The 25,466-nt window shown below is 43.9% G+C and overlaps 3 protein-coding genes across 3 annotated transcripts; 1 reads left to right on the forward strand and 2 right to left on the reverse strand.

Moving 5' to 3' along the window:
* Nucleotides 1-11,563: 11,563 nt before the first annotated feature.
* On the reverse strand, nucleotides 11,564-14,296 carry LOC105568122 (valacyclovir hydrolase). Its single transcript, XM_012023531.1, has 5 exons — nucleotides 14,124-14,296; nucleotides 13,910-14,000; nucleotides 12,424-12,744; nucleotides 11,882-12,137; nucleotides 11,564-11,802 (listed from the first exon to the last, which is right to left on the reverse strand). The coding sequence occupies exons 1-5, from the start codon at nucleotides 14,220-14,222 to the stop codon at nucleotides 11,700-11,702; spliced, it is 870 nt and encodes a 289-aa protein (XP_011878921.1). The 5' UTR covers nucleotides 14,223-14,296; the 3' UTR covers nucleotides 11,564-11,699.
* Nucleotides 14,297-15,115: 819 nt separating this feature from the next.
* Nucleotides 15,116-18,552, reverse strand: LOC105568125 (ubiquitin-conjugating enzyme E2 C). The gene is made up of 4 exons (XM_012023533.1): nucleotides 18,301-18,552; nucleotides 17,897-18,011; nucleotides 15,806-16,010; nucleotides 15,116-15,722 (listed from the first exon to the last, which is right to left on the reverse strand). The coding sequence occupies exons 1-4, from the start codon at nucleotides 18,402-18,404 to the stop codon at nucleotides 15,583-15,585; spliced, it is 564 nt and encodes a 187-aa protein (XP_011878923.1). The 5' UTR covers nucleotides 18,405-18,552; the 3' UTR covers nucleotides 15,116-15,582.
* A 166-nt stretch (nucleotides 18,553-18,718) lies between these two features.
* Nucleotides 18,719-22,562, forward strand: LOC105568123 (kxDL motif-containing protein CG10681). The gene is made up of 4 exons (XM_012023532.1): nucleotides 18,719-19,345; nucleotides 19,703-19,902; nucleotides 19,989-20,126; nucleotides 22,137-22,562. The coding sequence occupies exons 1-4, from the start codon at nucleotides 19,197-19,199 to the stop codon at nucleotides 22,265-22,267; spliced, it is 618 nt and encodes a 205-aa protein (XP_011878922.1). The 5' UTR covers nucleotides 18,719-19,196; the 3' UTR covers nucleotides 22,268-22,562.
* Nucleotides 22,563-25,466: the final 2,904 nt, after the last annotated feature.

Genomic DNA, 25,466 nt, shown 5'->3' on the forward strand with positions numbered 1-25,466 from the left:
GTCCGTTTGTTATCATGTAAATGGATTATCCGATTACATTTAATCGGACAGTTTTCTCAGTGTAGGAATATCGAAGACGAAACGTTCGCCGACTCATTGTCAGACTGTCGCGGCAAATTTTTAATTATTTTGCATTTTTAATATACGCAGCCCTTTAGCTTCGTTACATTTTATATTTTTAACGCGCACGAATTTATGTAACAGCCTCGAGCGTCGTAAAAAATTGTGACGGGTCGATTTAACTCCTACGCATAAGGTTTACGTGCATTTAGACGGACAGTAATGGTTCATTCATTAAAAACGATGAGTCAACCGTGTACACGCTTTTTCTAATCATGCCAGAACATGCCACCGCTGCGGATAGAAAATAGACGGCGCAGTCGTAGAAACACGAGAAGAATAAAAAAAATTAGAGAAAAATATGAAAGATGTTGAATGTTTTTAAGTGTACCAAGAAGGAAAACTTGCAGTCGACCAAACTGGCAAAAATTAAGTGGTTTATTTAAAAAACACAACGTTTCGACCCAATTCCAGGTCCTTATCAAACAAAATTCATGCCGAAAACATTAAGAATCCATGAGTTTGTGCCAGCAAATTCATAATCAAACCGAAAGGAGTGAGAAATAAATAAAATTTAATTTTTTAATTATCCCACTCAAAACCGTTTGCCTCGAAAGTTTGATTCGACATGTGAGTCTGCGGAAAGTGGGACGTTAATAGGATTAGCGAGCTATCGCGTGGCTTTAATGCAGACAGAAAGCCTTTTGGGAAATAAGATCGAATGCCCGTTCAACCCCCAGGATAGATGGAACACCTGTAAAGTAGCACGATGTGGTAAGTGATTAACTTTAGCGTGGCCCGCTCCATCCCTTGCCCGGCAGGAGAAAGTCGATAAGTGACTCACGGGTAGCCTGGCTGCCTTAATTAATGAACTGAACAAGCAGCGTGTTCTGTGTATACAACGATCAGGCTGTCCATCCCAGGCTTCCGCTCGCGTAATACAATTAATTTTTGTTGTCATGTAGCAGCTCGCGCATTAACCGACTCCGCAAAACGCAATACAAATACTTCTCCATATGTGTAGATTTAATTGTAAGCTAATTATAATCTGTATTATTACATATTAAATTATATACATATATGTAATATAATCTTAGGCTTGTTTTGCAACTGGTGAACCAGCGCGATAAATTAGAGTAAGACAAGTTCTTTGTTACATTCTAGCTTATTGCTAGAATGAAACTAGTTGACCAGTGCCGCAATAGAAAACAAATCTCATAATATATTACATAGTATAACTGGTAGGTCCACCCGGTCATTGGTGGTTTTGGCAGCGAACTATCCGTAAACGCTTAAGACTGTCGTAGTCGTATACGTGAGGCAAGGCAGAGAAAAAGTCTTACACAATAACCTTTCACGACTTACGTTTTTCTCAGCCTTTCGATTCCTTCTGCGCATCCACCATTATTTTGGTCAAGCCACACCCACAGAAAAAATTTCCGGATCCAATGCTATTACACTTCAATGTATCATAAAATAGGATCGATATAGCGCCAATCGTATTTATTATAGAGAAAGGAATGTTTTAATCTTAAATGAAAAATTCTAAAATTTAGAATAAAATCAAAGGGGCCGACAGATAGTGGACCAGTTATACTATGATATATTAAATAAATGAATGATTTACAAAACCGGGCTTTCAAACGTGGTCAATTGTGCGCCAGTTGCCGTTGTATAACATTTAATTAACAATTCAATGCAAAGTTACGTAATATTATATTTATATACGCTATTGCGTTCGATCTGTGCTTCAATACTAGCGGAAAGAAACGTCAACATTACTTCAATTATCTCGTGGACGACGTTCAATTTAAAGACGATGTCACTGAACGAACTCTGCGGCGTTCCTGCGCGCGAAACGTCAAATTGCGTAATGAAGCCTGCAGCCAGGCAAAATTAAAGGTCTCCCGCGTGTCACCGTGTTAATGAGACACGTCACACGAGTCTTCTCGACACAGCGACAATGTTGTCTAAATCGAGCTCCTGCGTGCCTGTCAACCTATTACGCCGAAGAATAGGAGTAGTTACATCACAGAGAGCCAGGTCAAGCGCCCTTGCATCCTGCGCGCGACACCGGCGTTCGCTGTTTAGTCTAATCTACAATAGCCGCGTTTGGCATTGCAAATCCGAGACGTTGAATTGCTCTTTTACATTCGAACGAACGAGATAGCAGAATGGGATAGAAAGGGAGGAAGAGCACGCCTCGGATTTGTAATGCCGATCGCAGCTAACGTGCTCTTTGCATCTAGAAACATTGGCCCGTATTCTGAATCCTCTTTTATCGATAAAAGCCCCTCTAAAAGTGGCTTGCAGCCACTCGGAATTAACCACTTTTAGATGCGCTTTTATCGACAAAAGAGCCATTCTATTTTCTACAAGTGAATCAAAACGCTTGAAGAATTTGTCGGCGACGCACAATGTATGTGCATTTTATCAACTCGCACAAATTTTTTTAATGTATCTATTGGCCACGAGATAGAATGTTTCTGGGCGCAAAGAGCATAGTGTAGATCAGGCTTTACGTTGGTCTTCGCGGTCGAGAGAAGGTGTGATCGGCGACGACGACGACGGGGTGTAGCCGGTCCTACCTCGCTCGTTACCTTGTATGGACCAACCGTCGCGCACCGTCGTCATCTCGGAGAGGAGAGAATAAAAAAGAAAAGGAAAAGTCGCACGCACGATCGCGCGCTCGGCTCGCGCACGCGTGGCTCCGCGTGATAACGCGGTTTCGTCGGCATCGATCACGGCGCATACCTGGCGTACGTTTTTTGGTCGTAATTATCACGGCAGGACTCCGGCCGTGAGTCTCGAGATCGTCGCGTATCCGTCTTCTTCCCAGTTGCGCGCGGCCGAGACGCTAAACCGCAACGCAAGGAATCGGCCGATCACAGTTAAATACGAGAAGAATGCTGTTATTGGCCGATTCCTTGCGTTGCGGCTTAGCGTCTCGAGTTCTGCGTCCATTGTAGGAGAAGCTTAACCGATCGTTGATTAAGGGTTTCGTTAATCAATTCGCGGTGAGAATTGACGGGAAAACGGAGCTACGCGTCCGGTAGATCGCGTGCATAGACATATAAAAGATAGACTGCTTATGAGGTAGGGGGGGATGTCCTCCTGAGGGAAAAGGACAACATCAATTTATTTGGGTATCTATTAGCGAATTCGGTTGCTTGCACTAGTGCGTACCGAGTGCACACCAAGGCCAGTTTACAGTCAATTTTTATACTTAACTTTGTCTTAAATGCACGTTCAAAGCGATTTAGCCAGAAAACAATCCGTATGGATGCTATACAGATCGTTTTACTGGCTACGAAATATTTCAAGAATATTTAAGACGCTTCGGAAATATAAGAATTGACTGTAAACAAGCCTTAGTGCGCACTCAGTGCGCACCAGTGCAAGCAACCGAATTCGCTATATCTTCTTCTAGTGTACGTGTTCACGTGGGCGTGATCACGTGATCGCCTTCAGATCACGTCCACTAGAGGAAGACAGATACCCAAATAAATTCATGTTGTCCTTTTCCCTCAGGAGGATGCCCCCACCTAGGGTTCCACTGCCTCATAAGCAGTCTATCTTTTATATGTCTATGATCGCGTGCCACAAATGACACGGAGATTGAGCTGTTAACCGAAATTGTTTATAACGTCTCGTGAAATCTCTCACTTTCCGTTGGTGTGGTTTGCGGGCGAGGCGCGAAGAGATTGATCGCGATGCGTCAGAGGCTTGACGTAAGTCGAAAAGCCTTTCGTCAATCTTGCCGCGAGAGATTGCGTAATATCCTGACTGAAGAACAATCCACGTGGATACACGCTCGGCTTAATGCCTCGCGTCTATTGTCCTTCGTTGGTTTTGCACTAAGCGGCGGGTCCGCGGGCGGTAAACGTCGGGTGACATCACGTCCCCTTTAAAACCAGACCCGAGCCCGTTCGCCAGGAGGGAAAAGTAACGCTGGCGTCATTACGCGGCTGCGTCGCGATAATTAGCGATCGATCTGTATCAAGCGAATAATTTAACGCCATCTCCATCGCGGTTTTACGCGCCGGAAGCGATTCTCTCGCGTCGGTGAGGAGCGTCGTTGTGTTTAGTCCGGATTAGACTAGCAGTTGCTGACACAGATTGGATTGGGATTGGCGCGCGGGAAAGAATTTTCCCTTAAAGTTTACCCCGAAAGAATCATGTAATCGTTGGACAGCATGACACTTCGATGAATTTTATGAGTTTCTTTCGCGACGTCGTCGTTTAGAGCTGGCTCTTAAGTAAAAATTGAAGAGATCATTTTCAAGCAATTGGAGTAAATATAAGCGAACTTTATGTTCTGGTCCTGATTCCACTTTACTTGATAAAAACTTTGGCTGTCGCGCGATTGTTTTAACGTCTATTCTCTTCTCCACGATAAATTCAGACCTGGCAAAAGCTGTACAGACCAAAGAGAATTATAAGAAAGATGTTAGAGAAAAGACATGAGGCGAGCCCAATGTACTTTAACGCTTAGGAGCACACAGGATTTCTATTCTATTCAATCCAGATTTACTGACGCTAGTAATTACGTAATGTGTTATCTTAGCTATGTAATACATGCATCTATTAATTTGAGATCGCAAGATATGCAAACAGGATAACAGTTATTAGCATAAATATACCTTGTAATGCGTTGTTTTCAATCATCAAGTTTTTACTTGTCGCATATGTAAACGTCTCAACTTACTTATAGTTTTATCTTTATCTATTTTTTACCCTTTACCTGTTATTTTACCTTTAGATTTTATCATATCGGTAGACGCATCGGACGCAAAACCACGAAGAGACGATTAATGGACGAAATTAATAAACTAACAAGAAAATTCTTCAATGTCGCCAGCAGTAATTAACAACTTTAGAGTTTATTTGACCATATCCGGCATTTTTAATAATACAGGAAATATTCTGTACAAACACTAAAGTTGAAATAAATTAAATTCGAACAGGTTTCTTTTCGATACGAGTCTAATCAATGAGAGCCTGTTCGAATACCATGTTCGCATAGATAGACATTGTTAAATACGTCGTTAAAGACGAGCTCTCAGTTTTAATCGAACTCGATTCGATTATGACCGACAGTGCGAATCCAAGTGCTCAAGGTTCAAGCTGTTAACCGCCTTAGCCCAAGCTCGGTACTCCTACGGCTGACCTTCAGCCTTTAATGTATCAGACCTAGCCGATTGAGCGCCGGTACCAAGTGTCGCGAATGCCGAATTCGTACTTGGTAACAGACGCGACGTTCTGTACGCATGTCACAGCGCGGGGGTGAGCATGAGTCATGGTTATCGACCTTGATGGGCGGTGGTTTGCGTTCCTGCCCTGACGTGCTCGGCTCTACGGAATTTCCGCGAGCAAGGAGTCGAAGCGCACCTCGCGACGAAGCGATCGCGACAAGGGGGTTGTTGCGCGGGGCTACCCCCTGAGTCAGAAGCGGCGACCGTTGAGTCACCGTCAAAACGATCGATTATCTATATATAATACGCGCACACGCGCCGGAGCGGGTCGCGTGCGGTCTCCATTTCTGCGGACGATATCGCATGAGGCGAATTGCGACGATTGTCCCCAGAGCGTTGGTCTTGCGACAATTTTCTTAATTGCAATCGTCGAGAAAAATGGAAATATCCAGCTAAAAATAAATTGCAGCGGAGTGGCGAGAGTATTTTTAGGGAAAATATCTATAATTGCGATAATTGAGGAGAGAAAATTAACGCAAGTCGATATAAAAGTTGTGAAAATTATATTATAGATACACAATAACCGGTGACGTTTCCTCGAAGAGATGTTTTGATAAGGGTATACGTAAAATAAATTCGACTGACGACTGATGAAAGGAGCCGAGACCTGAACAGACTTGCCAGAGCTTGCTCCGGCTGTTATTTTATTGATCCTAAGAAGGTGAACGACAACTGATACGCCTAAATGCTTCCGCAGGCGTATGCCCCCGTTCATTCGTCTCATTACTGACGTAATCGAGTGGTCGAGAGCTAAGTTAGAAGATATGCCATTACGTACAAGAAAATATTAGGTCTTCAATAGGTCTCGGATGACGTTAAGCATATCTTTATTTTTTAACAAAGACGCCAATCAAGAAATATATAATTTTACAATTTGGATATATATTGTTGGAAAAAACGTTTCTATCTTTTCTACAAAAGTAACGATATCAACAAATTGCGCCAACTGAAATGGATATTTATACAAACTAGATACTTTATCGTGTGACTGTTTTTTGTACAGTAGAAAGAGAGATAAGTATAATGGAAGTTCAATGGCAAGTGTAATGTGTGTGAGAGACAAGTAGAATGGGATGTGGTTGACGTGTGATAGTCACAAAAACCACAATGTTCAAATGAGACCGCTGCTGCGTTTCTGGAGGCCCCATCTCATTCATATTCAGGCCAAGATTTTGACATACAGCCACTTTCTCGTGGGATCGAACGATACGCGGGATCGAAAACAAACGACAACGTCCACGTGCTCGCCGTAAATGGCTTCGTTTTCCATTGCGGAGGTCGCCAACATGTATTAAGTCACGACGAAGGAGGACAAAGTCAGCAAGTCATTCGATATCCGACTCGGAGGTAGGATTGCATCTATCGCCTTAAGACGGAAGACAGTGCGTTCACGGATTCTCATTGATCTGGATTGTTTGATAAAAATAATAAAGAGAAACACCGCATTTAAGGACAAACAAGCCTGTCTAAGACAAATCCATACAGTGAATTGTACGGGATGTTCATAAGGTGTTCATTTGTTCGTGTGCAGGTAGATCTTGTATGTACAAACGTAGATCTCGTTAAATTGAACTAAAAAGTCCTATTAAAACAACGGTGTATTATCCATTTTTATTTTTAGGGCCTTTATTCTCGAAAAATAATTATACTTATTATTCTAATGACTGTATAAAATATCATACGCAATATTGTTCAAGAATGAGGCCTTACGCGTAGTAGAGAAAATATTAGAAATAGGAATAAGTATTAATCCACATTGTTCAAATTCGTTAACTAGAATATAAATATTTTGAACAATAAAATTCACAAGGCTCCGACGTGAAATTACAATTCAAAGAAATAAAGGATATAAGAGCCCAGGCAGGGCGTTAGTGTCTAAATGATTTTTATTTTTAAATTTATTGCGAAAAATTTAACAAATATTTTGGATTACGATTGTATGACACAACTTCTATATTTTTTTTCTTCGTGCGTTACATTTAATCTCTCTCCTTTTTTCTCTTGTAATATTAAAAATTTATTTCTATTCCTGATATTTTCTCTGTTGTGCGGCAGGTGACTCCAAGTCAGCACGGATATTTTGTAATATTTTGTCGTATGTTTTCTTCCGATTTGAAAATTGTGAAACTTTTTGTTGCGTTCGGCATTTTATTGTGTGACTATTGACTATGATTAATTCAAAGTTAGACCCTCAGTTATTTCCTGCTTTACGTCTTTTTATAATTTATCGCTTGAGAAATGACTTAATGTCGGCAGTATTATAACTATGTATTATGACGATCGCTATTCGATCGCTCGCGTTACATAACGCGTCGCGTCAGTGCCACCATTTTGATACCATTTAAAGGCAATAAATGCACCCCACTTTAACGAAGAAAGGCTCGGGAGCCCGGGAGTTGCTGAGAGCACTCGCCTAAAACGAGACGTGTGGGCCGTACAAGGAGATCTCGTTAGCCGCTTTTGTATACCGTCACGTCGATAGGATGCATCGCGCGCGGAGCAACCCAAATTCAGAATGATCCGGGACGTTCCGATTTATTTGTCGAGCGCTAAAGAATTAACTTAGGAGTTAGATAGATCCCCGGTGAAAAATTTTTCATACATGTTTTTGCATTGTGTATTTCTATATTAGTCTTTATTCTATGCAATTCTATAAATTTATGTGAAAATTTAATCGGAAAACGTAATCGGAAAGATTAACCATCGGAATCACTATTTAATTGTTTTGTCCGATGAAAATTTCTCTCAGTGTAATTATTACCCGAACCGAATTAATACATCGAACTGTACGCCAGAAGTGATCACTTCGGATTGCGGCCGTAAAATTATCTTATTTATCGCAAGCTATTTGCTTATTGACATAAATTATTAGAAACTAACGGGCACACCAAAGTTGGCGTTTGTGACTCAAGCGCGCGCCCACGCGCGGACTCGGGCGTCGCGAGAGCGAGGTCCCGAAATTCGCGTGATAAAACTGATTAATTTATTGTCGTACGCTCGCGAGGCTTGGTAACTTTCTTACGGTACTCGAGGGAAACAAGACGGGCCCGGCTTGTTTTATCGTTACGATCCTCGAGATTAAGGACCGAGGGATTTTCGTGAGGCGCGCCCGCGGATCCCGGCGCTTCTTTCGCGCGCGCGCGCTCCTCCCTCGACGATTCACGAGCGGGGAAAGGAAAAGATACGAAGGTGTCCGCGAAAAAAAAGAGACGGAGGTTTACTTGATTGAAGAGCGAGAAACCACTTGCCCATATTTGGCTGCACCCGCATGCAGTTTACATTCCGTGCCTTTTTACTGCTTTCGATCGCCCGTACCTCTGTTGCGTCGGCGAGCATGCCTGCGATTTATATACACTGTCCCCCCGTGGATTTTTATCACGCTGATAACGCGATCCCGCTGTTTTTTTAAGAATGCCGCGTAAACCGCGCGTCACGCACCGCAGATTGCGATCTGTTAAAAGTTCATTTATTATTACATTTGTCTGTCTACTATGTATCAGGTTTGTTTACTTCATCGAGATATCGAGATATTATTTCATTAGATATCGATCGATGAGGAAAATATGAAGTATGAGGTAGGTCATTGTTAATGCGCAATTCTTGCTGGAGACGGATTTATCAATTAGATTTGCGAAATGACGATCTCCATGAGAGATCTCGGTGATATTCGGAGATACAGCCACGAGAAACGCGGTAGAATCTCGCGTCAGGTGTCTTTTGCAGAGTACGTCCTTCATAGACGAATTGCTACGAGGGGGAGACCGCTCCCTCAAGATACGCCCTTTTGTTCTTTTTACTTGCTGTCACCGAAAGGTACATTGGAGGAGGAGAGGACGTAGACTTTTCCGATTGCGATGATGGTGATGCACATAAATGTAAACAGACAGGCAGGAATGCCTAGGCATTTCTATAATTATAGAGTACATAACAGACTTCTGCACTGAGAGCTGAAAAACAGTGATGGTTATAACATTTTTCCTCGTTTTTAACTTAGTCTTTCTTACAGTAACCATTACGTACCACTACAGTAAGCATTCTCCCAGTAATCAGTACGGATTTTACAATAACTATTACGGATTCTACAGTAATGAATATTGTAGATCAACTGACTGACTGTTACTTACTAATCCAGTATTGAATCAGTACTGTATTTCCACAATCATTACGATAAAAACCAGTAATGGTCTTGGTACAAGATTTTATTGAAAATAAAAAAACTTTTCCACTAGCTTTTTTCCAATTTTTTTTATTGTGGGATTCGAACCTAAGATTTCGGATTACTAGCCTAGTACGCTAACGCTGAGCTAACTATTTATATATGTTTTCTACCCTACTGTTAGGCTACATATTATTTACATATTATTTTAATGCTAGTGGTCAACAGTAATGGTTACGGAATTGCACATCACTCAATAATAAAATTGTTCAGTAATCATGTTTTCTTTAATACAATATCGCTTACAACTTTAGTCGTTAGATGGTATTGTATTTTTCAGCAGACATTACTTTTTTTTAAGTAAGCATTTGCGTATTAAGATTAAAAGTTGAGAATGAGCAAAAATTCAGGGACTATTACTGTTTTTCGATTCTCAGTGTGTATGTTACTAGATTGCTACCGTCGAGCTGAAAAGCGAGATAAGAGTTCCGCCATGTCTTGTTAGGTAAATAAAATAGTATGTGTGCATCGGTCACGGACACACATACTACTTTATTTACCTAGCAGGACACGGCGGAACTCTTGCCTCACTTTTCAGCTGGAAGGTAGCAGTCTAGTAGTATAATGCTCTTTAAAAGTCAGTCAGTGGATTATCATTGAAAACAGTGAATGTTCACTGATTTACTTTTAGAGAGAAGTCTGTTCTGCCTCGATAAAACTTACAAGGAATGATGTTCATGTAGTTGCAATGCGAGGACATGAGATGCGCAGCATCTCTGGGAGATGTAGATTTGAAAAATTGTAGACTTCTCCTCCATTTCGATACAATTTAAAATAGATTTTAGAAATTATTTATTTCATTCAGGCATATATCTCTCAGTTTTCATTGACAAATACTGTTTTCTTTTTCATACAAAACTTCTAGCTTTGTTTTTGATCAACTTTCGAGACGGTCAGGAAGCAAGAGAAATTAAACTTTGGACTGTTATCTTTTAACCAAAAATGGGTCAGCAACGCTCACGATCAATGTCTTCTATTTATTGTAACGATATTATCTCTAGTTTCGTCACTGGGTTACGAGACCCTTGGAGAGCGATTTGGGGTCGCATGTTGATGTTTGGTCAATCTCTGATTCAGTATACGGTCGCGTTCGATCGTCAGCCAAGTCGAACAACGAAAAAGCGTCATGTACGCCCGGCCCTCTTTGGATATAAAGGCACTTGTATAATAAGTGGCACAAGACCGCTTTCTATCTATGTCCGAAGGATTTCTCGCATGCGACACGCTGCAAGCGCCAAATAAGAAATCTATAGATCGATTTGATTTCCGATATAATACGAAACAAACTGGAACAGGAATTATTTGGAACATCTAGACTACTTCTGTAACGCCTGTAAAAATAAAACGGAGAAACGCTGTGTCGAGTAATTATACATAACACACAATTAATAATTTATCTTCTGGGGAAAGTATCGCGGAGAGATAAGGTATTAAATGATTGCAACGTTAATTGAAGCAAATTTGTTGATCGATTATTCCATAAAAGTATATGCAATTATCAAGATATATTTCCTCGCCGTTGATGTCATCGATTCAGCTAAAATTAAATGCGGATGCATCACTCTAAACAGCAGCGCACTTTGTGCTCCGAAGAGCGTGGAATTCGAGATTAAATGTCGCACGTATCGAACGATTTTACGCAGCTGATACACAATTTTACGTAGCACGCGTGTATAATAAGAAGAATAATAGCTTTGCCTGCGCAACGTCACGCAATAACTGGATCACGAGGTAGCATTATTATTTAAGTATCCAGGAGAGTTCGATTGTTATTTGAATATTTTCGGATACCGTATACAATCGTGAATAATTTTGGTCTTCACATACTTGGATTATTCATAATCGATAGATCAATATACAAATATTATTCAGGCTGTCGGTTACAAATCTCGGTTCGCAACGACGCCTCTAAATTCCTGTCATTCTCTTTCTGTCAAATATACGAGTATATAAATTTATAAAACGCGTTAACTCATTAAATCACCGAATACGAAGACAAAGAGTGATTCCGCGCGAGGGAAATGACGCAGGCTGCATCGATATCATTTTATTACAAAACCTTATTATATACAATTATATACAAAACAAAATGGAACGCGAATACAACGAAATTCCACCACACATGATATATATTATGTATCATTACACGCATACTATAGAGTGAATTATCACATTTTCGATTGGCTAACAAGGAAATCCATAACCAGATGATTGAACTCCTCCGGGAACCTCAAGTGAAGGTTGTGCGCGCCCTTTTCGAAGATATGTACTCTGTAAAGAATCACAATTTTAGTAAACAGATATTGAAGATTACACATTGGACTTGTTTCAAGATTGTAAAGATGCGAACTTTGAACCGGCGATATTCTGCTTCAGATACGTCGGGTGTTCCGACAGGACTACCGGGTCTTTGGCCCCGTGGATAATTAAGGTCGGACACTTTATCTTCGGTAAGGCCTGCCTGCATAGGTCGCCGTTTTGCTTTTCGAACAACCTTAGCACAGCGTCCACCCAATCCGACCACATCTTTCTGAAGTAATCCTCACCGTAGGCTTTTATCATAGGCGCCCTCATTTTTTCCGACCACTTGTTGATGTCCCTAATGCCTGGACCACAATATGTCATATAGCGTTGTGAGATTGAAAGAAGGAAATGAAATAATATTTAACGCGAAATGTTGCGCTGTATCTCGCCAACAAATTTAGGAATTCCAAAGTTTTCTCAGATCTCAATGCCTTTTGTAAATATAAACGCGATGTCGCAAGTTGCATCGGACCCTCTAACAGTGGATTATCACCGAAAACAGTGATAATTCGCCGATTGACTTTTAGAGAGTAAACGCTAGAAGAGACTCTCTGGCTCCAATATATTATCGCGCGAGCAAGGTCATACTTTCGTATATCTTTATCTCGTCTGGGTGTATGTACGCGTTCGCGCCGAAGACGACCATCTTGCGGACGTTGTCGGGATACGTCGCGGCGAGGAGAAGCGACGTGATGCCGCCGTCGCTCCAGCCGATCAGAGAGAACTTGGAGTAGCCGAGGACCCCCATCAGGCCGTGCGCCAGCGCGGCGTCTCGCTGAAAGAAATCGTCCGAGAAGGTCCGGTCGGGCGGTCGCGACTTGCCGTAACCGGGCGGATCCCACGCGACTATGGTCAGCTTGTCCACGTCCAGGTTCTCCATCTGCGGCTTAAAATCGGTCCATATCGTTCCTGAAACACAGGTTTCGCTGGGTCGTAAATCTGTCGTCGTAAATCACCCGGTGAGTGAATTGTTAACCGCTCACCGGCAGTTTGGCGCCAATTGCGTCCGCATTAACGCACTCGCCGCCAAGCGTGTTTTACGTGACTACCTTTTTGTCAATTACTTTATATTAGAGAGAATATAAGTCCGTTTTTTTTGCAAGTTCGATCATGTCTGGAATCCGTTCTCCAAACGCAATTGGCATTTACGTTAAGTGTAGATTGGAAAATGCTGGCCGGTGCATTTCCGATATTGGACCAATGTTTAGCCAATGCACTGTGCTACTAGAGTCAATACACAAACATACACTATGTTGGGAAATAATGTAAATCTAGTATTCCCAATATTGGTCCAATATTGTAAGATGGACGCCTTTTCTTACCCTAGTAGCACAGTGCATTGGCTAAAACGTTGGCCCAACACAACCAAATATTGGGCCAATGTTTAACCAATGCTTGTTCAATGTACTGTGCTACTAGGGTATTTAGCCAATATGTCTATTTAGCAATATTGGTCTAATATTGCTGCATTATTAGACCAACATTGTTATTATTGCATTGTTAAATATTGACCAATGCACTTCCAATATAAGTCTAATATTATATAATTATCAACGTGCAATATTTACATTTATTTCATGCCTAATATTGACTTTGCGTTGGACAACATCGGCCAATTCATTTCTAATATAACCAACATTGGATCAGTATTTAGCTATAATGCTTAGCCAATGCACTGTGCTACTATAGGGGAATGTTGAAAGAGACAATTAAAGTTGGCGGGAAAATTTGAAAACTTGATATCTTTTTCTAATGCCCGTTTCTACCAGTGCAGATTAACTTTAATCTCGGCTTAAATTACCTCCTGTCTTTTTCCAATTCGTGAAACTAGAAAAAGATACAAAGTAAGTTGAACCAAGATTAAAGTTACACTGCGTTGGTAGAAACGGGTATTAATTAAAATCGCAACGATGGATGCAACGCTATCTTGTTTTTCATCGAACAATTCAAACACCATATTCATATTTACGGTCCGATAGATGGCAGCAAATGCTACCGAGGAGAATGTGCAAAGCCGTTATCTAACTAGCCTTCAATGCATAAAAAAATAATTATTGCACAATTCGCGCGTTACCCAAGGCGCCGGGTAACAGCAACACCGGATGACCACCTGTCCCGACTCTGGCGTAATTGATCTCCACGTCGCCCACTTTGACCTTTCGTTCCTGTTGACGGGAACGCGCGTTCCGTTTAGCAGGGATAGTCCAGGGTAGTCCATGAAATGGCAGATCGAGAAAAACAAGTTACAGTTTCACGCTTTTATTTCACGCCCGCCTCTCCCTACGTACCTCAAACTCACGGGCTGTGGTTGATAATTGCCGGGGGCTCACGAGTCCCCTCTCGGATTTGACGATTTTGCATAACGCACTTACGAAGCGAGCGTACATCTTTCACCAGGTTCGTTCATGTATGTTTATGATCGACTGACGCCTCTGAACGGTTTGCGGAAGCAGCGCACATCGGTATTTATATATAGCGTTGTCGCGCCACGCATGAAATTCAAATTTTTGCGCCCTGATAATACAGTAACGCGATAAGACAAGATTGATAACACGAGCGAGATATTGCTTCTTTTTAATTTGTTAAGGCCTTCACACATAAAATTCCGTAAGGACGTAAAACGTAAGCATAAGAAAATCGACCAATCACAGTCGAGAACGTAAGGCAATAACGAAAACAGTAGCAAATCCAATCTGTTGATTTTCTTACGCTTACGTTTTACGTCCTTACGGAATTTTATGTGTGAAGGTTTTTACCGCTGAGAACGTTAATTTCGTTAAACAAGAAATCAATAATTATGAATGTTTATCTCGTTTTCATTATTTTTTAAATAGCTCGTTTGCATTATGTTTGTCTACTTCGATGTGGGACGATTACTTGTCAAAATAGTGGCTTGAAAAAATTTGTCTCGATCACTTTTATTTTTCAAATTATGATCTTACGTATAAGACGAAATAAAGAAAGAGTAACGAGATGAGAACATTAAAACTATTAACATGAAAACTCGTTTTGTAAATAAGCATATGTTTCCACACGTCTATTTTTCTGACGTAGACTTTTAAGTTTGAAGATTTCAACATTTTTAATTTACGAAAAATGTTCAATTATATTTTCAAGATTTTAACGATTTCGAGACTTTACGTTACTACAGTCATAAAAATCGACGAGGTTCTAGCTAGATGTGGTAAACAAGTTGAAAAAGATAACGCAATGTACTTGACGGACGATATTGGTGTCAAATGAAGCTTCGAGGAGCATCGGAGATTAACTTTTAATGGTTGTATGATCATTAAAATATTTATTTTAGAACTATACAGTAATGGTAAAAATGCAAACAAAAATATCAAATGCAGATGTAATATACAGACGATGGCGGTAATGATCGAAAAACCAACGCATAGGTTTCCACATGGTAAATAAATAAACGTAGTGCAGTTGTTTCAAGGTCGGTGATCACACAAATTTATAATCGCTCTTACAAAAGTTCCTACAAAAGTCTTGCGAGACACAAACTAAATGCAACGTGACACGTACATAATTCGTGAAGAAGAATTTCGTCATTGTCATTTGTCTTCGGGAGGAAAGAAAATTCAATTTAAACACGATGCGGGGTGCGGAACGAGCTCTCTCTCGCGGGAGTGAGAAGTGCAGAAAGTTCCGATTAATCGTTTACACTTAATCATAATCCTACCATTGATAATAATAATAATATTTAAATGATTCGAAATGGATTATGGTCATGGCTTATCATGAATCCTGTTGATTGCGATTGCTCTGCGTTCGATCGAGTGCTCTGTGATATTCCTCCATCAGATACTTTTTGTATTTTGTCTGATTGTTCCACAGCTCCGCCGCTTCGAGATTAAGCGGGCTCTCGTTGTTAGGTTCTGCGTAAAAAAGAACAAAAGTACAATCAGTGTCTCGCGCCTCACGCGTCGATTCACCGTACGACCATTCCGCTCGTACTCACCGCCAAGAAGGGACTGTATGGAGAGTAAAATGGTACGGACGTCGTACAACGCGCTCCACTTGTCTTTCAATATGTCTAGGCAGATGTTACCGCCGGTATCTACATTCGGGTGAAAGCAGGGTGTAGCGAAGCGCACTATAGGAGCGCTGTACGGGTAGCTATGTGGAAATTCTAACGTCAGTTTGTAGGTGAGACCGGCGTATACCTGCGACACAAGTAGAGTCTTCATTAGAACTATGTAGGGAGGGAAGAGTGTCAATGTGTGAGCCACAAATGAACAGAAAATGGTTCTCACAAATTAGAAACAAAAAACATTTCGACCCTTCTTCGGGTCTTCCTCAGTAAAACTACAATAAAACAATCGAGAATATAGGATGTGAACGTAATACTTTGATACAGATTGGTAGAACAACAATAATCAGTTACCTCGTTTAAATCGACTAAAGCGTATCTTAACAGACCAGAGTGGTATGTGATAATATTTCCAACATTGGTCGGATATCGTAAGGTGGACGCTTTTTTTATTTGTGTCTGTTTCTACCAATGCGGATTAAATTTAATCTTGGTTTAATTTACTTTCCATCTGTTTCAAACTTTTAAGTCCGGTTTCACCAACGTTGTTTAACTTTAGGCCTAGCTTAATTAGTCCTTTGTCGCTTTCCAATTGTTACTTTAGATAGAGACAAACGTGAATCAAGCTGAGATTAAAGTTAAGCGACGTTTGGTGAAACCGGGCCTTAGAACTACAAAGAGATAAAAAGAGAGTTAACCCGAGATCAAAATTAGTTTACATTGGTAGAAGTGGACACTAGCCTATGTGTCTTTCAACAATATTGGTTTAATGTTATATCAGTGTTTAACTTTGATCTTACTTTAATTTCGTCCTTTGTCACTTTCTAATTGTCCTCTTATGTCCATTTCTATCAACTTTAATCTCGGTTTAACTGTCTTTTTCTGGTTCTAAGAGCTGGAAAAGGATGGAAGGTGAACTAAACCGAGATAAAAGGTTTAACTACATTGGTAGAAGCGGACATTAGAGGCAAAGGGTGAATTAAACCAAGATCAAAGTTAAACGATGGCTAAAACCGAGGTTAATCTTGGCTTCCAATACAAGTCCAATATTATGTAATTAACAAGTTGAGTAAATCTTATTGTCGCCAGTGATAATTCAAAGAGGGAATATTTTTCAAGAAGTCGACGTTACGAATAAAAAACGGTCTAGATATTTTACTTAATTTCCAACAATCAGTTACCTGTTTTTCACCAATAATTCCAGGTTTGACAATATGAATCTGCAACCACAGACTCGTGCACTCGCTGTTTCGGTTAAACAAATCACGCTACTTCGACAACTATAGGTACTTTCACCTTTATATATTACCATAGTAAAAAATTGACTTTCCATTTTTTCTTTTTTACATTGCGGCTCAATTACCTTCGATTGTTTGTAGACCACACTTGAAAAGGACCCGATTAAGGGGTCGAAACGTTGTGAACTGAATAAAGATCACTTTCTTGCCAGCTTGGCCGACTTGAAAAATATTCCCTCTTTATGTAATTAATATCGCGCAACGTTTGCATTCATCTCGTAGCCAATATTGGCTTTACGTTGAGAAACAATGCACTTCCAACGTTTAGCCAGTGCTACTAGGAAACATTACGACTAAGGTCTGGTTGCACCAACGTCACGTAACTTAAACTTTAGCTCAAGGGCCTGAGCAGAACGGCTGTCTTGTTCTCTGAAAACAATGTTTCATGTTTGAAATCCTTGTCGTACAGTGACGCACAATAATTGTCTTGTGTCTTAGGAGCACAAGACAGCCATTCTGCTCAGGCCCTCACTCTTCGTCTCTCTCTGTTTCCCTTGGAAAGAGACCAGGCCCATACTCCGAATCCTCTTTTATCGACAAAAATGCCACTAAAATTGCCCTCGAAGGATCCTTGTTGGCCGAGAGGATCTGTTACGGGCGCTCTGGTCGATAAAAGAGGAGCGCGGGTCAAAGAGTGAGTTAAGCCGAGGTTGAAGTTACACGACAGCGCAACCGGGCCTCAAAGTGGAGCAGTCTAGAGTTCACGCGGGGCAGGCTCTACCGTGTCTCTTGGTCCTGTGATAGTCCCGATCCACTTGAACAGGTTTTCTCCCTCCGGGAAGGCGGACACTCCCTGCTCGGTGCTCATCATCAGCACCATGAGCTCCTTCTGCAACCTGGACAATCGACAAGGACAGGGTAAGCTCGAGTGTCCCGGACAAACCAGCGGTGTCTCCGGTAGTGGAAGCGCGAGCGGCGAGGGGGGGGGGGCAACGGGAGAGGGGAAACGGAGCCGAGTCCCGCATCACCGACGGCGCGAGGTTATGTGAGCACGGCGGAGCGAAGCGGATATCGATTCGCGTCGCGGGTCTCCGGACGGGAATCCGGAGAGAATCGGAGGGGGGGGGGGTGGGAGAGAGCCAGCTCGCGGTCGCGCGCGAGTTGGCCAACTCGGGTTCCGCGTACCGTTTGCTGACTGCGTGATTGTCCTTCGGCAGGCTCTGCTTCTCCTCGGCGGCCTTGGTCGGCGTGTTCTGCATCGAGCTGAACGGATTCACGTTCTGCGCCATCCTGGGGGGCACCGGGTCTCCTGGCGGGTTCCTGGCGCGCGAGACTCGGCGGCGAGTGTCGTGTTCGCGGGGAGCGAGGCCTCTGTGTCTCTCTCTCTCTCTCTTCCTCGCTCTCCGACTGTGGATTGACGGTCACAACTCACAACAGCACGGCGGAAATTTGAATGCTGCACGCGTCCTACTGCCCGGCCCGAAAACATCGAGCGGCAAAACAGCTGTTGCGTCGGGCGGCGGCGCGTCGCGTCGCATCGCGTGTGTCGCCCCGCGGGTTCCGGGGATCCTCGTCCGCCCGCCGTCGTCGAGACGCTGGTCGCGTCGTGTGTGTACCGGTGTCCCCGCGCGCGTCGCGGGACGGATCTCTGAGTCGCGCCCGAGAAAGGATCCTCGAGGGGGATCTCGGCCGCGTTCCGGGAATCGGTGGCGGCCCCGCGGGTGATCGATAACTCGGCCGTCGTTCTCGGAACCGACGCGAACGGGGAAGGCGACGGAGGATGGTCTCGGAGTAGCGCGATCGCGATATATTGATCGAGAGAGGCTTCTCTCTTCTTCCTCTCGTCTCGTCGACGTGATGGTCGACTCGACGACGCGCCGGGGGCTGGTACGATCGGACGGCCGCGGTCCGGACACGTAGCGCTCGAGAGGGAGAGAGTCACCCGGTATAGGCGCGTCGCGTCTCGCGCGGCGAGCGAGCGAGCGAGCGAGCGGAGAGCTTGGAGGTTGGCGCGCGAGATGACGGGGTCCCTCGACGACGAGAGCGGACCCGCCGCCCGCTGATCCGGCCGAGGCGAGAGCATGGCGGCGGCGCAGGGCACCCCGGAGTCGGACACCGGTAGCTTCGAGTGCTTCAGGAACTACACGGCGCCGGAGGTGTTCGTGCAGGGCCTGGCCGGCATCGTCGACCAGCAGGACGTGGAGTCTATGATACGCGCCCAGAAACAGATGTGAGTTACGCGAGGTCCACTCGTAGCCTCAGGCTACGATGACGGAGAACGATCCGTAGACGCTCGAGGTCCGCTTTCACCGACGTCGCTTGAGCTTAGCCCAATTCGTTCTTTGTCTCGTTCCAGCTGCGTTACTCCAGATAGAGACAAGCGTGAATTGAACGAAGGCTCGGTTTCGTCAACGTCGCTTAACTTTAAACTTGGTTTATTTCCTTCTTTGTCTCTTTCCAACTGTTACTTGAGAAAGTTGAGCAACGTTCGGTGAAAGCGGGGGCTCAAGCGTCTCCGGGTCGCCTTCTGCCGCCAGCCTTACGCTTCTCATTCGTTACGATATAATTGCAAAGCGGACGATTAAAGGTTGCAGAGGTTCGAGAAGACCAACGAGATGCTGACCAACTGCAACCAGCTGTCGGTGAACAGGCTCAAGACGGCCGGCACGGAGTTCAAGAAGCACACCGCTCTCCTGGTCGAGATGAAGCGGGACCTGGATCATATCTTCAAGAAGATCCGCCTGATTAAGAGCAAGCTGAGCCAGCAGTACCCACAGGCGTTCAATGGTAATTCACTTATACCGAGTCTCGACGAGAGGTGGGCGCGGTGGCGCGCGATCCAATCGCGGTTATTATCACTCCGTTGCGCGCAGAGGCGGTGAGGAGCAGCCTGGCGGAGGAGGTGATCGTGGAGGACGTCGACTGCCCGGTGAAACCCCTCGAGCCGGAGGTCGTGCCGCTGCCGTCCGTCCCGGCTTGCGACGCCGCCGATCAAGATCCCGATTCAGATGGTAATGAAAGCTCCACTAAGAAATAGTCATGTCGCATACGAGGAGTAAATAGTATCGGACCTCTTCGGCGAAACGCCTCTCGAATGTAAAGAAAAAGAAAGAAAACACTTAGAAATTACCTACGGAACGAACGGCCGGTTGATTCAGGTAACACACGTTATATTTCTAATAATGTATACACCGGCAGAGGAGCAATACGTCTGGCGCTTTGTTGCGAAAGAGAGCGTGAGAGAGAGAGAGAGAGAAAGAGAGGGCGATACCTGTTCAGTCTGAACCAATTGTTTTTGAACACTCAGACAGATTTTATTGTTGTGAGATGTATATGTAACTTACACGCTAGCTGTACGTGAATGCATAAGAGACTATTTTGAAGAGAGTATTTCTACTAGAGATCGATGTTAACGGGAAGCGACGTGGCTCGCTTCTTAGGGTTGCGCTTTCACCCGACACCTCCCGCGCGCCCCCTCTCGCCGGGGGAGGGTGGAGGGCGCGTGTAGTACAAATTCGCTGATTACAGCGAAGTGTCGCATTCGGCGAGTCGATTACACCCTCCGCATATTATTTGCGCATATTTTCGTTGTTACTCGCATGCGTAAGGCTCCTGGCGGGGCCGGTCACGTTACACGACGGGACAAACTCGCAATACAGAGATGGTACAAAGTAAATTTCCATACTAGCTGTGGTAGCCTTCACGGGGTGGGTAGAGTCGACCAAGAGCGTCCCCCCGGGTAAGATTGTGCAAGTAATTTTTCTATCACGGACGCGAGCGAGGGAAAACACGCTGCGCGGATATCGGCGGATGAGAGGACGTTGAGTACGGAAGTTTACTGTTCGTGAATGTTCTCTCCTTGTTGCGTAATTTCGCACCGACTTGCCGCGTAAGTATGTACATACCGCATAGCAACATGCTTTCAATGTACGAGCCGATTTATCGCTTCTCCCAGCGCATAGCAAGGAAAGCTTGTTCATGTGTTACATAGTGCATTATTGTAAATAAAGATCGTTCACCGTCTACCTCGTCGCACACACACACATAAACACGTACACACTAGAGTTGTGCGAATCGCTTCGAATTCGAATCGGATCACAAAAAATTCGATTCGATTCGTCCTCGAATTCGAGTAATTCGATTTTGAACGTAATAATAAAATTATTTTCAAAATGAGCAATATCATTGGGCAAATAGTTTATGCTTTTGTCTTCAAATCCACATATCTTTTTATCTCCTAAGTTAAAATCTGCCCCCAATTAAAGTGAATTAGGGACAGATTGTAATTTTAGCTCTGGGAGATAAAAAGGAAGAGAAAATTGATTCGAGTTCGGACATGAAAAGATTCGATTCGACCACACAAAAGCACGATTCGCACACCTCCAACAGGTACACAGAGTCGTCTGTTTCACGCTACTCCGATAGGTATGTCCACGACGATTTGCAGTATCGAGACTGGCCTCGCAATCTCCGCCGCCACAGATTTCAGTAGGTGCCTGTGAAGCCTATAAGGGACGTGGCTGGGCTGATAGGAGATTAAATTAAGTCGTTTTACGCGACAAAATGCGAGAGGACCCGTGGGCAACGGAGGGCAATGTGCGTTGCCGCGTATCGATTGACAGTGGTCGTTTCTAATGTTAATGCCTTAGAACGGAGTGCGACAATTCCTGGCAATTTTCTGCGTACCGCAGTCACAGTCACAAGGTGCTCAAGTAAATCCCGTTGTATGCGCACTTTCTTTCTGTAAGATAAATGCAATTCACAATGTAAAGCGTTCCGGTCGGCCGAGAGAGGGGGAGAGGGAGAGAAAGAGAAATATATCAGTGTTCTTTGTTCGTTCTCTCGTTTTCCTGCGGCTTGATTCATCCCGATCGAGTTATCCTATCCCTCCTGCGAAAAACGGAACAAAAAAAGAAACCACATAGAGTAAGAAGATATTAAAAAAAAAAGAAAGAAATCGCGAATGGCGATAATGTTAGCCAGAGGACTAATGACATGACTTCTCCATTGTTGGTGTACAGTGCCGGTCGAGGAGTTTCAGTTCGCGAAGCTGCGCAAACGGCGAATAAAGAGTAACGACAGCTCGTCGACGGAGAGCAACAACGATCAGAGTAACGCCGACACGTCGTCCTGCACGTCCGACACCGGTTGAAAGAAAGAGCCGGGCAGTAATGAGGGAAAGAGGGGGAGAGAAACGCTTGTCGTAATTGTCCCAGGTCGGGGTTCACGCATCGGCCCGCTTCGAACGTTGCGCAGAGAGCGTACGGGCTAATCATTCGGTCGGTCGCTCGATTGATCGATCGATCAATAGGGCGATAAGGGAGTCGGAAGGCGCGGGAATCATCTCGTGGCCGAGGTGGCCGCCGCGCACAGCATATCTCGATGTCATTGCTGCGAGTTTGTGAATACTGTCAATGTTGAGCAAAATAAATTCTTTGTACATGGTAGAGCGGTGTTGATCAATTTCACACGATTGTTCCGGAGGAAGGTGCGAGCGAGCGAGAGAGAGAGAGAGAGAGAGAAAGGGAGAAGAGGAGCGGTATCCTCGCTCGCGGACACCCGAGGACCTTTAATTCGGCGAGTCGTCGTTGCACCGCGCAGAGCAGCGCAGAGTCGGGACGACCGGCCACCTGGGGCGTTTCATTAGCGCGGACGCAGCCGTCGCCGTCGTGAAATATCTCGCTCGTCCGGCGCCGGCGAAGGTGGCGCCGAGATTAATGCGAATGCTCTTCGCGGCTGCATCCGCGTCGCGCCGGCTCGGCCTATACTTAGCCGGGGAGAGATTCACGTGACTTCTTTCGGCGCGTTAATTCAGGAGGACGACACTTTAAGTGTCCACTGCACGTGTGTTAGGCGCAACGAGGGTACAGCGGGCGACGTCGTCGCGACGCTTCGAGGAAGCGCGCGGGACGCGAGGTGTTGCTGGGGTGAAGACCAGAAGTCGCGTCCTTTCCCTCGCTCGTTTATATTTAAGTCAAAGCAGGAATGTCGCGAAACCGGGGAGGATAACGCGGATCTCGTCGCCGGTGTCTTTCCGGGACGAAAACAGCCGCGTCGTCGTCTCGCGCGAAATTTATTTCTCGCAAAAGCATAGATAGCTCTTTCTACTCCAAAGCCAGTATCGCGTCGTGAGTTTGTCAAACATTTTTTCGCAGCGGCTTTCACGGAGAGTTCGAAGAACGATTCTCCAAAAGCCCAGATCTTTCTTTTCACCCAAGGTTCATTTGCAAGTCTCTCTTATGGATTTCGGATATTTGCCCTACGACCTTCGCTTTTCCCAGACTCTCCAGCGAGGCGGCGTAATCGCGGCTGTGACCGGCGCGGCGGTTGTAATTATTTACGGATTAACGGGATCCGCGCAAGCTGTTGCCGGGAGGATCACGCCGCTCCGTGCGTCCGCCGGTCGCGAATGTTAATTTTTCTTCCGCGGTTTGTTATCGCCCGGCGTCAAATATTGTTAGGAATCGATTTCTAGCTCTGCTTTCTACCATCGACGGCTCGCGCTATACACAGACGTCAACGTGCGCGTGCATTGCACACACGTGGAGTGCGATGCTCCCTCGCCGCGCCGCGCCGGCCGTCGCGATGCCAGAAACCAGCTGCGCCTCAGCTGTTTTCTATCCATTCCGCCTTGCTTCCTTTCTCCCGCCTGACGATTGGACACTTGGAAATAAAATCCTAGATAGACGCGACACGTGGGGCGTATTCGCGCTACGTAGAATTCACCCTGGTGATTCGTGTATAATTAAACTCGACGCGCGCCTCTATACGCGCGCGTAAAAACTTACTCTGTACAGTACGTATCATATGTTAGCTTTGTACATTTTTACGGAATACATCTCGAGAAATTTATATTCTGCATTGAGAGTTAAAAATTTTACTATTATAAAAAAGAGAATTTTTACGTAACAAATTATTTATTTCACTTTGATGGAAAAACGGAAATCAATTCTATTAATTTAGCGATGAGTGTTTTTTAGAAAATTATTTATGATTACTTCAATAAACATCACTTGAAATTTTCAATATCTCGTCTTTTTAAAATTATTGCGCTAATAATTCTCGGAAATTTAGATTCTAGGAATTCTCGGAAGTATCAATTGCATTCTTGGAATTTTAGATAGTGCGACCTCTTTGCAGATCATGTTCTCCTGATACTTTGTCAATTTTCTTCTCGATTTTCATGATTTGAAATTTGAAAGTTCCGAAATTTCAATTCTTGGAAATGTTGACAAATTCTTGGAAATTTAGATAGTGCCACCTCTTTGCCAATTATGTTCTCCTGATGCTTTGCCAGTTTTTGAGATTCTCGATGTTCGCGATTTTAAGTTTGAAATTTCCGCAATTCCAATTCTTCGAAATGATTATTTTTTATAATTCAAAAAGTAAGCTGCGGAGAACATTTTTGTAAAGGAAAGTCGTCTCACAGTTTAATCAGGAATACATTTCAGGGACACTAGACTTATTTTGAATCACCCTGTATAACAAAACTTATTTAAATGAATTTAACTGTTTCAATAAATCTTACTTGAAATTTTCAATATCTAATCTTTTTGAAATTATCGTGTATTTAATAAAACTTATTTCAATGAATTTAATTGTTTCAGTAAGTCTTACTCAAAATGTCAATATCTCATTTTAGTCAAATTATCGCGTACACAAAAAAGTCATAAGTATTATAAGATACAAGTGCATCTCGAGATGAGACGCGAAATATCCGAGATATCTCGCGCGGAGTTTATTCGCACGCATTATTGGACTATCTCCTCCCTTAAAGTCCCGACTGCTTGCGCAAAAGCGCATTTCATTTGCGCGGACCGCTATTGCGGATATTGCACGCGCGTGCTAACGCACCCGAGAAGAATGCACTTCGGGGGGAGGGCGCGAGAGGGGGAAGCTCGCGGGGGCGGCCGTGGCGGTTAACTGCACTCCCGATAAAACGCGGAAACAGCTGTTTAATCTTATCCGGTCCACCTGCGCCGCGCGCTCGATATTTACTCTCATTCTTCCGAGCGCGTCGCGTGCAGCACGCGCCTCTGGAACACACGTCTTTTGTTGACACAAGCATAACAAAGCTCGTTTCCACCCGTCTTGGCACACATGTGTGCCGCGCAGATAACTCCGGGCTGGGCGCAAATTTGACAATCATGCAATACATTTATTATCTTTTCAACTACCTGCAGAGAAATTGTCAAGATTTTCGCCGAAAATGACATATACTGATGTTCATGTAGTAGACAAGTTTGAAGTTAACAATGACGCGACATATCTATTATTTTTCCTACGAGCTGCAGAGAAATTGTCAAGATTTCGCCGAAAATGACATTCATGTAGTAGGCAAATTTGAAATT

Source organism: Vollenhovia emeryi, unplaced genomic scaffold, assembly GCF_000949405.1.
Source record: "Vollenhovia emeryi isolate VEMERY1.0 unplaced genomic scaffold, V.emery_V1.0 DF939131.1, whole genome shotgun sequence".
In the NCBI taxonomy this organism is placed as follows: Eukaryota; Metazoa; Arthropoda; class Insecta; order Hymenoptera; family Formicidae; genus Vollenhovia; species Vollenhovia emeryi.

Bases quoted from the DNA above. Each gene is read 5' to 3' on its own strand.
- LOC105568122 (XM_012023531.1), bottom strand. From the start codon at position 14,222: ATGTACGCTCGCTTCGTAAGTGCGTTATGCAAAATCGTCAAATCCGAG. The intron at 14,001-14,123 runs GTACGTAGGGAG...TCCCGTCAACAG, and splicing joins CCACAGCCCGTGAGTTTGAG to GAACGAAAGGTCAAAGTGGG. The intron at 12,138-12,423 runs GTATGACCTTGC...ATTGTGGTCCAG, and splicing joins CGAGATAAAGATATACGAAA to GCATTAGGGACATCAACAAG.
- LOC105568125 (XM_012023533.1), bottom strand. From the start codon at position 18,404: ATGGCGCAGAACGTGAATCCGTTCAGCTCGATGCAGAACACGCCGACC. The intron at 16,011-17,896 runs GTAGAGCCTGCC...CTTGTGTCGCAG, and splicing joins TCACAGGACCAAGAGACACG to GTATACGCCGGTCTCACCTA. The intron at 15,723-15,805 runs GTGAGTACGAGC...TTTTTTACGCAG, and splicing joins CATACAGTCCCTTCTTGGCG to AACCTAACAACGAGAGCCCG.
- LOC105568123 (XM_012023532.1), top strand. From the start codon at position 19,197: ATGGCGGCGGCGCAGGGCACCCCGGAGTCGGACACCGGTAGCTTCGAG. The intron at 19,346-19,702 runs GTGAGTTACGCG...GGACGATTAAAG, and splicing joins ATACGCGCCCAGAAACAGAT to GTTGCAGAGGTTCGAGAAGA. The intron at 20,127-22,136 runs GTAATGAAAGCT...GTTGGTGTACAG, and splicing joins TCAAGATCCCGATTCAGATG to TGCCGGTCGAGGAGTTTCAG.